Source organism: Haplochromis burtoni, unplaced genomic scaffold (assembly GCF_018398535.1).
Source record: "Haplochromis burtoni strain Fernald_Lab_line unplaced genomic scaffold, NCSU_Asbu1 Contig_139, whole genome shotgun sequence".
Lineage (NCBI taxonomy): Eukaryota > Metazoa > Chordata > Actinopteri > Cichliformes > Cichlidae > Haplochromis > Haplochromis burtoni.
In genome coordinates this window covers 1,100,910-1,110,674 of record NW_024582500.1, presented here as the reverse complement: position 1 = coordinate 1,110,674, position 9,765 = coordinate 1,100,910, and the positions used below count along the sequence as shown (strand labels likewise).

Genomic DNA, 9,765 nt, shown 5'->3' with positions numbered 1-9,765 from the left:
TGTGTGTGCGTGTGTGTACCAGTGAGGCTCTTGGAGTATATAGGCTACTCAATAAAACCGGGGCTGCGATCCGTCAGTGCATTTATCATCCTATTACGGCGACAAATCCGGCTCCCAATACATGAAAGGTAAAATGAATTACCAACGTTAAGCCGTCAATAAAGTCATTTCTGTAAATGGTGTCTCCGAGGGCCCCCGCTATTATTCAACAAGCTTTATCAGCACCTTGGAAATTACGTGGCTTGTAGCGCGGGCCCTGCTTCACTTTGATTAAGGGCCCTGCCAGGGAGCGCTGACAGCGGCTTTGACTCGGGGTTTTCTCCGGCCCCCCGCTCCCGGTGATGAACACCGGGCACATCGGGCGGAATGAAGACTAATTAAAAGCTATAAATTATCTTTTGCAGCTCCTCTCGAGCAGCCCCTCTCTTTGCGGCGCCAGATAAGAGCAGGACTGAGTGCTCATTTAGCCACAATGGCGCTGCGGCTAAACGCCATATTGATACTGTCCTAATTGGAATTTAATTAAGTAGCCATGGTGTCCCCCACACCCTCCTCCACACCCCTCCTTCATCCTTAACTCCGACCCCCGTGCGGATGAAGATTTCACCGCGGCCGTGTTAACCATCAACACGTCCCCCCTTTCACGCTGTTGCCATTATCATTATTAATATTATTATTAATTCAAATCGCCAATTAGAGCTTGGAGGCAATTTCTGAAGATCTTCACAAAAAAGGAAAAAAAAAAACAGCAGCCACCTATTATCGAGATACACTCCTGTTTTCCAGCCTCTCCTATACCCTTTCACGAGTGGCCTCCTGTGAACTGAAATATCACAGGGAAACGCAAACATGTTGGTTTTTCGTGTCGCTGTGGGAAAAAAACACAAAAAATCATACTTTAAGTCAAAGTCTTAGCTACTTAGAGGAAGGAAGGAAACTATACAGTTCTCTTTCTTTATGTGGACACACACTGTACAGACTACTACTGTTCAACTTTGATTTTTGTGCTTTTTTAAATAACTACTGGGTCACTTTTTCGGAATTTTGGGTTTGTTCATGTCAAATTCGTGGCTCTGTAATAGCTCATTAAAATATTAAAGGGACGTAAATTGTGATTAAGGGTAAAGTAACGCTGTACAGATGCTGTTGGTGGTTTTAACAATCCAAGCTTTGACGTGTTCTCATTTACAGCATCCTCGTTGTATTTCACTGTTAGAGAAAAGAAAAAAATAAATGAGAAGGAAAGAACAAGGGTAAATCATCTGATGAGATTGTAGAAACGAATGCTGTAATCCACAATGTGCATTTTATGCACTTTACGGAGGAGCTGTTTAGCGCACAAAATGTTTTTGTTTATATTTTATCTAATATTATGAAGACACATAAAAATATTTTTTTAAATATACATATACTTAAAACACTCCACTTAAAATGAAATATGTTTTACATAGCTGATGTCAGTTCACGTGATATAATGTAATTTACACTTGGACGGTTAACAGTATTTACGCTGCAAAATTCACCAAATAGAAGGTCTTACATTTTAGCTAAAACATGAATGCTAGTAGTCCTATTTTTCTAAAATTATTCTTGTAATTTGTTTATTTTTATTATTCCTTCATCATTTTTTATGAAGTGCGTTTGAATTCAAATAGTTTGTAAAACTAAAATGTGCTTAAAGAGCATGTAGCGATGTGGAATAAAACCCTTTCGCCCTTCTGAGCAGTGTTTTTAATGGTGGCTGTCTCCGCGCTTGTTTTTGTTTTGCTGTGTATTACGTCTGTGCACGTGCGCTTCTCCCGAATCGATCCAACTAATAAGCGCGTGCTGCGTGCGCGTGCTCGCCCGCAGCACAGCCACAGCTCTAATTGGACAGCGTCAATTGTGACAGGGACGATCTTCCGTCCTGATTGGCCGGTTGCTTTATGTGTACGCGCACACGTGCTTCCGGCTGGGTGTAAGAGAAAGGGAGAAAACACACACACACACGGGGGGGGGAGATAACGGTTTTAGGAGAGTTTGGGAAGAGCGAATACACAGATATTATGCTGCACCGAGGAGCGGCAGGGACACTGGCTGTAACGTGGAGCTGTTCGCTATGCCAGGTCTCGGAACACTGTTAGGAGAGGACATGCTTTAGGTGATATTGTTAACGAACGCAGGTGTTTATTCTAGTTTAAAAAGGCTTTTTTACATGCTGTCTGTCTGAATTGGATACCGAAGGGGACGGGAGAGTGAGCAACAAGTGGAGTTTGGCGTGGAGAGGCCGACGTTTTTCACGGTCACCAGCTATGGAAGAGCAGAAGGAGCCCAACAGCGGCCGGGACACAACCGAGGAGGAGAGCATGTCCCTGTCGCCGAACCTGCCATCCCCTGCTATGATTTTACCCCACCAGGCAGCCCAGCAAGCCCACAGAACCACGAACTTTTTCATAGACAACATCCTCCGGCCGGACTTCGGCTGCAGAAAGGAGCCGAGCTACCGCGACCGGAGCCAGACGTCGGGTCGGGAAAACGTGAACCCGCTGGGCGCGAGGCCGCTACACACCGGCAGCCTGTGCCTGGACTCCAACTGCAGCAGCGACAGCAGCTCGTCGTCGCCTTCCTCGTCGTCGTCCACGTCCTCTTCCCCCTCTTCCAAGCAGAACTCGTCGAAGCAGTGCGAATCGACGAGCAACGGGACTGGTAGATACGCAGACAGCCCCTCGTCAATTATGGTCATGAGCGGCAGCAATGGAGGCTCTCCGCCCATGGCAAAAGAAAGCCAGCCGCTGTTGTGGCCCGCTTGGGTGTACTGTACGCGGTACTCGGACCGGCCCTCATCTGGTAAGGCGCTAGTAGTCCCCGAATTATATCGAGTGGGGTGCTGGAGTGGGATGACTTGTGTTTCTCTCCGCTGTGTCAAATACATTTCTTCCAGGTGCCAGCGTGAAGAAAAAGAGGGAATTTAAAATTGGCACGTGAGTGTTTAAATAGTTTACCGAGGTGCTCCAGCCAATCAAAACAAAGGGATTTGATTTCGAAAATAAGAACTGTCGGGGGGTAAAGTGCTGAAAAGAAGTCGCTGAAGTAAAAGTGGTTAGCAGTTTATAATGGAGAGTGTAACGGAAGCACAAGGTGACAAAAGTCAAAGTGAAGAATTAAGTAAATTAATTCAGAGTGAAGTTGAAGCACATTGGGGCTAAAGCTGATGTGGGCCCCAGGCAGTGTCACGAGCAGATTTATTTTTTATGTATTTAAAAAAAAAAAACTTTTTAAAAACTCTAAATAAGGCAAACTACACAAAAATATATGGAACGTATTTGGTTTTTCTGTTAATATTAATGTTTCCTCCCTTGTGCGGAAAAGACCAAAGTAATGTAAAACAAGCCAACAACAGTGCCGAGGATTCATACCTTATTAAACCCAATTACAAGTCCACACGGTTATTAAAAAAAAATCAAATGTATTGTTGTCTGGTCTTTCACGGGCTAACGTGTTTTTGCCGGTTATTTTAGATTAATTTATTTAGTCTGACAGAACTAAAGCTGGAACGTTTTTCTCTGTTTTTGCTCCCGAATTTTAGCCTAAAAATAATAATACTTAAAAAAGAGGCATGGATCTGTTTTCTAACCTCCACCACTGCTGCTTTTATTTTTCTGAAAGCAATTCTTTTCTTTTCACTTTTATCCGCTTTCTCCCCTCTGAGCTGATGCAGAAGATGCATCGATTTAGAGATGAGTTTGAAGGTTCGAGTGTTTGCATATGTCATGCAATGACTTTTTAGGCCCGTTTAATGTTTAGCAGTTTAAACATACAGGATGCTGATGTATCTTTGAAACTGTGTGTGTGTGTGTGTGTGTGCGCGCGCGCGCGCGTGCCTCATAGCTTCTAGGCCGGCCTATGTGATGGTGCGGAAGGTTTTATTGGCTTTAATGGTGGTGGTTATGTGTCAGGGTAAAGGCAGAAGTCCTTCTGCGACTTATTGTTATTATTTTTTTTATGAAATCTAATATTAGACCCGAAGCTCCCCAGCCTGCCCTGTATCACAGCGACAGCGCTTCCTTTGTCCCACTGGATTAAATGTGCGCAGTACACAGTTAATCAGCGGATCAATGCGCACTCATATATTCAGCTACGTTACCAAATTCCCGTGCTTTTTTTTTTCTTTTTTGCTGCTTTAGCTTTATTCGATCGGGTCCTTGAAGTGAAAATACCGCGCTGCTGCAGTCATAACTGATCAAGCAGCCCCGGATGAGGTCCCATTAGCTGTGCTGCAGCTTGTGGAGCTGTGGAGTGTGCAGGGAGGATATCTATCTCTGCACCTCCAGTGTAACACTTCCACGTGTGAGCGATAGGACAAGGCTCATAAGGCTTTAACAAGTCTCATCATTTGCACTGGAGCTTTTTTTCTTGTTGTTGTTGTTGTTGTTGTTGTTGTTGTTGTTTGGGTTGCTGCTGCTCTCTTCTGATTGGCTACTTTGTCTCCCACGTCCCACACTCACCTGTGAGGCAGACCTTCAGCATGTCAAATAGTAATGAATAATCAATCGTGAGATTCTCCCACAATCCCCCTCCACTTCCTCCACCAAAGGCTTATATTTGTTTGCTCTGATTTAAAACAAGTTGTGTTTGCACAGCGTCCAGCTTTAACAGTTCCGCTCATTCTCTGTGCTGTTTTTTTTTTTTTTTACTGTGACATCAAAACATTATTTTGATAGGAGTCATCCCCAGCACAGGCTAACCTGCCCACATCATTCCCGCACAGACTTGTGACCTACATTCGGGCATACCGAGCAGATAATAAGGCGCTATCATCGCTCACAGAGAGACGCTTTCACGTTTTTCTTTCCTTTAAAATAGAAGAGAAAAAAAGTGGTGCTCGGTGTCAGACTGTGTCCAGCCTTAGAATAAATCTTTGTTTCCCATTGTTGTTTCCACACCAGGCCCAAGGACACGGAAACTGAAGAAGAAAAAGAGCGGCAAGGAGGACAAGCGGCCCAGGACGGCGTTCACGGCCGAGCAGCTGCAGAGACTCAAAACCGAGTTCCAGGCCAACCGCTACATAACGGAGCAGCGGAGACAGTCTCTGGCCCAGGAACTCAACCTGAACGAGTCCCAAATTAAAATCTGGTTCCAGAATAAGAGGGCCAAGATTAAAAAGGCCAGCGGTTACAAGAACGGCCTGGCCCTGCAGCTCATGGCTCAAGGACTTTACAACCATTCAACGACCACCGTGCAGGAGGAGAAGGAGGAGAGCGAATGAGCGGCCGGACTCTTTTGGACATAACGAACTGGGAGAAGAAGGAGAAGTGGGGGACGCTATTTAAAAACACAGATTTCTGTTTATGGTAACAGTATATGGACATAGTTATATAAATGAACGCTCGTTATTAAAGTTTATATAGCCACACAGTTATCATGTTGTATACGGTATATTTAATTTCAGGCTCGTCTCTTCACGCCGGTCCTTTTTTCTCTCCTCTCTGTCTGTTCTCACTGTTTTTTAGGATCTATAGGTTCTTGTGGTCTCCTTGCCCCCACCCCCCTTTTCCCCATATTTGCGCCATATTTTCCCTTCAACACATCAGTCAAGCCAAACAAGCCAAAGATTTTAATATGTTCACATGTAGTCTGAAATTAAAAAAAGAGGGAGATAGAGAGAGAGAGCAGTAGTTAATGGGTTAAATTATTATTTCTTACATACATTTCCACGGATAAAAAAAGAGAAAGAAATAAAAGCGTTTTGTTGCCATATTTGAGAATAAAACATATTTAAATCTATGATAAGCTGTCAGCATGTCACAATGATTCCTTACAATATGGTGAATTTACGGGAATTCTGGGTAATATTATTATTAATATTATTTCACTTGAACTACATTGCCTGGACTCCCCAACATATTAACGCCCACACGGACATATAATCGTGGCACATAACGTGTTTAAAGGAGGAAAGTGTAATTACCGGCCTTTTTAAATTCCGTCTGTCTATAAAACAGCGGATTATGTGAAGTCTTTATCGGAGCTTTCATATCAAACTGAGACACACAGAAATATATCGCACAGCAGGTCCTGTTTCAGCGCCTCCTTGATGGATACCATTTCATCTATTAAAACTATTCTGGGCATTTATAGGTTTTCACGCCTCTGCTCAACTTTCTCCGGACACGCTGGAGCGTGAACGCGCACGCTGGAGTTAATACTAAAACGTGAACTCGCGGTTTGGGGAGAAGCGCTCTGTCTCTCCGTCCTGCGCGGCCTGACTTGACCTCAGGTTCAGGTTAGACTGAGCCTGGCTGTGAACCTTGTGGCATGGCGTGTGTGTGTGTGTGTGTGTGTGTGTCGCACTCCAAGGTCAGCAGCAGAAAAACTTATAGAAATCCATTTAATTTCACCCAAATCAAAAGGAGAAACTGTGACTCTTGAAGTATTAGTATCAGACTAGTCTACGCTGAACAGTCTGCCTTCTTTTTTTGCCACCTTGAATTTTTCCTCCAATTATTAAGAAAACGTGAATATTTTTTTTATTTGTGCTCACTTTCAGTTATATCACTTCACGGTAATTCTAACTGTAATATTTGGAGTTTATGTCAGCGATAGAGTCCAGTGAGAATCCTCACAGCATCCCCTCGTTGCTAAAAACAGGCACCTGAGCCTTTTAGTATCCCCGCCGATTTATCTCGACCTGGATTATATCACACATTTAACACACTTGATTGTGGCGCACATAAACAAAGAAGAAGAAAGCTCTCCTCTTTGACTTTATTGTTTTTTTGTTTTTTGTCTTTTGTTTGGGGGGATCTTGCAACTTTAAAGCTGAAATACATGATACAAAATATTTTGGCCCCTTCTTCATAACAACTGATTGAAATAAAGAAAAAAGACTGGCATCCGGAGGACGTTTGTGAGCTCGATGAGCGCTGTTTCTGTTTGTTCCGGCGCTTCTACAAGAGATTATTTAATTAAGAGCTAACGAGCCTGCAGAGGCGTTCACGGCCTTCGCGTTTCAGGAGCTTTAATTATTTCAAGTGCGTTTGCGTTCGGCTCTGCCTATAGAGCACAGATTTAATAACCGCGCAGCATCACGTGTTAATAATGGATTTCAATAACGATGATCGTGAACTTTAAAGGCAGGTTACAGATTTTAATGAACGATTTTACCTTAAAAATCTTTATTTGTTTGCCTTTTATCTCTCAAAGCGACCAGCAGACATAACTGCGCATGTCGAGAAAAAAACGAATTCGATTATAAAGAGAAAGGTTCAAATCACAAAAAGTGACCGTAGAAGTTGCAAAATACATTATATATACACACCTTTTTATAGTTAAGGGTTCCTGTTTTTCATGGTGAATGTGAGGTAGCAGCAGAATGATAATAACTGGCCCTGCAGCATCTCCTGCAGCCTGCGAAATCCTCCAGGGGTCCTTGAAGGGGCTTCCAGAGGCCCCACACTAATATAAGGACTAATTTAACGTCACTAACCGCTATAATGTGTGACTGAATATTCATAGGACTTAATTTCAGTTCGATTTTTTTCTCTCTGTTAAAAAAAATGTGCTACTTTTTGTTTGTTTTGCTGATGCCGCTCAAAAGCAGCAGATGCGATGAAATGTGCGCTGTTTCTCATCGATTAAATATACTTTAATATAATTTCGATGTATTCGGGAATAAAACAAGAGTTGGCGGATATGTTTAAGGAAAAATACACAGACACACACACACACAAGGACAGTGTGTTTCCAAATCCTGCGTCTTTGGCCATCTGGCCCGCATGTGTGAGCAGAGGTGCAAAGGCTGCCTGCCTCTTCACGGTCAGCCAACCCTGTAGGTCTAATATTATAGTGATAGTTCCAGTCCCTGCTGTGAATGCGGAAGAGGATCTTATGACAGTGTATTTAAAATTCATACAATTATGAAACAGCGAGAGGATTCCTCTAACCCCCTCCTCCATCCCTCCCTCCCACCTTGTCATTGAGGAAGCCGAGGGTTTATCTGTAAAACAAAGAAAAGCCCGGGATCGTTTGCATAGTTAGCATAGTCTGCCTCGCAGGCACAATATGGATTTAATTTATATGCAAATGAAAGCAATAAAAAGAGAATACACACTGGAAATCTGGGCCGTTTAAAAAAAGAGGGGGAAGAGTTGGATTCCGAGCAGGTACAGCACACATGCACAAAATGAAGCATTGTCATCAGGCTCAGCCGTGTTATATAATATCCAGAAAGTGCAACACAGCAGCATTAGCACCGCTGTTCGAAAACACACACAAAGCAGTGCGAAGAATTAAATAAGATTTTCATTATGAGGAAAGTTTCTTTCACGAGGCTCCAAATGTAGCAGCAAACAAGATCAAAGAGCGTGGACACACACACACACACACACACACACACACACACACACACACACACACACACACACACACACACTGCACTCAAGTATCATTCCTTTTTGCAAAAAAAAGGAAATTCAGCTTCTTTGCATCGCCTCCGAGTGTTATCGGTGATCAGTGTATGGTGACCTTTTAGTCCCAAACTGTTTGTCAGCAGCTTTGACATCTCTTCTAAAAAAGGGTGTGTGTGTTTTCTGCTACAGGACAAAAATCACACATTGTATTAGCAACAAGAGATCTTCATTCTTTCTAAAGCTATTCATCTTAATGGACAGTTTTAACTTTCAGTATTGTGGAAGCAAATTCAGGATGAGACCTCTCGGGTATCTTTATAAAGCTTGAAAACATGCAAACCAAAAATAATGCCATTAATCAAATTTAATTAAGGCAGTGGACTGTGTGCTTACTTTTTTGGATGAATATTTTTAATTTGTTTTATTTTATGTTTTTTTAACAAATGCATTGTGATGGGTAACGAGTCTTTAACCATGACTGTAACATATTCAGGAAAAAAAGGAAATTACACACATATGATAATATCATTACTTACAATGTTACTTTATTTACTAACTCAATAACAATATTTCATTTTAAACATAACAGTTATTATAAAATATCTAGAAAATCTGAAAAAAACCCAAAGTAGCAATAATGCCATCGATCTTTTTTTGTTGTTGCTAACTTTACAGATGAATTTGAAAGTTATAAATAACTTTATAACCCCTCCAAAAAATTCAGACATCATCAGTGCATTATCATGATTTCACAATAACTCTGACCAGCTATAAAAGCCTCTTGTCTATGAAGCAATCAGTGATAATGAAAAAATAATAATCTATATAAATATATATCTTCTCATAATTTCTAATAATGTAATAATTAAGCCAATTTGGTAAAAAGTAAAACAAGCTTTCTTTAGTTTTTATATTCATTCGCATAAACGTGATTATATTTGCTGTAGTTTTCACCTCTTGTACTACAGTTAACACAGATACATTCATGTTAAATGTATCGATGATTACGCTACACTCGAAAAACCATCTACATCATGTAGAGGTGAACCAACATTTAGAAACATTTTTCCTCTTGTAACACTTTGAACAGTGACAGCACACAAAGTGGGGTTCCTATTAGAAACATGCAGGCTAACCACCTGCCATTCAAACAAAAGGGGAGGTGACCTCAGTAGTTCATTCAATTTAAGTGTTCAAAGTGTTGTTTAATCAGCGTGCTACAAGCTGCTGGAAAATACACATCAACGCAGAAATAGGAGAGCTTTTAGAGGCGCACACAATAAAAGGCACCCATGCAGAGACATACAAGCATCCGTGCAAAAAGGCAGGAAAAGACATTCTAGGCTCTCTCTCTCTGACGCGCGCGCACACACACACA

General features: G+C 42.0%; 1 protein-coding gene across 2 annotated transcripts; it reads left to right on the top strand.

The window, feature by feature from the left end:
* Positions 1-1,980: 1,980 nt before the first annotated feature.
* Positions 1,981-5,764, top strand: en1b (engrailed homeobox 1b). Of its 2 annotated transcripts, none has more exons than XM_042224512.1 (2): positions 1,981-2,826; positions 4,914-5,764. In XM_042224512.1, the coding sequence occupies exons 1-2, from the start codon at positions 2,292-2,294 to the stop codon at positions 5,243-5,245; spliced, it is 867 nt and encodes a 288-aa protein (XP_042080446.1). In that variant the 5' UTR covers positions 1,981-2,291; the 3' UTR covers positions 5,246-5,764. The 2 variants fall into 2 exon arrangements, with proteins under 2 accessions (XP_042080446.1, XP_014192810.2); XM_014337324.2 differs by having other exon boundaries at positions 1,982-2,826; positions 4,926-5,764.
* The last annotated feature ends 4,001 nt before the right edge of the window (positions 5,765-9,765 follow it).

Excerpts from the sequence above, each read along its gene's own strand:
- en1b (XM_042224512.1), top strand. The coding sequence starts at position 2,292 with ATGGAAGAGCAGAAGGAGCCCAACAGCGGCCGGGACACAACCGAGGAG. Across the intron at positions 2,827-4,913 it reads CTCGGACCGGCCCTCATCTG|TTTCCACACCAGGCCCAAGG; the intron begins GTAAGGCGCTAG and ends TTCCCATTGTTG.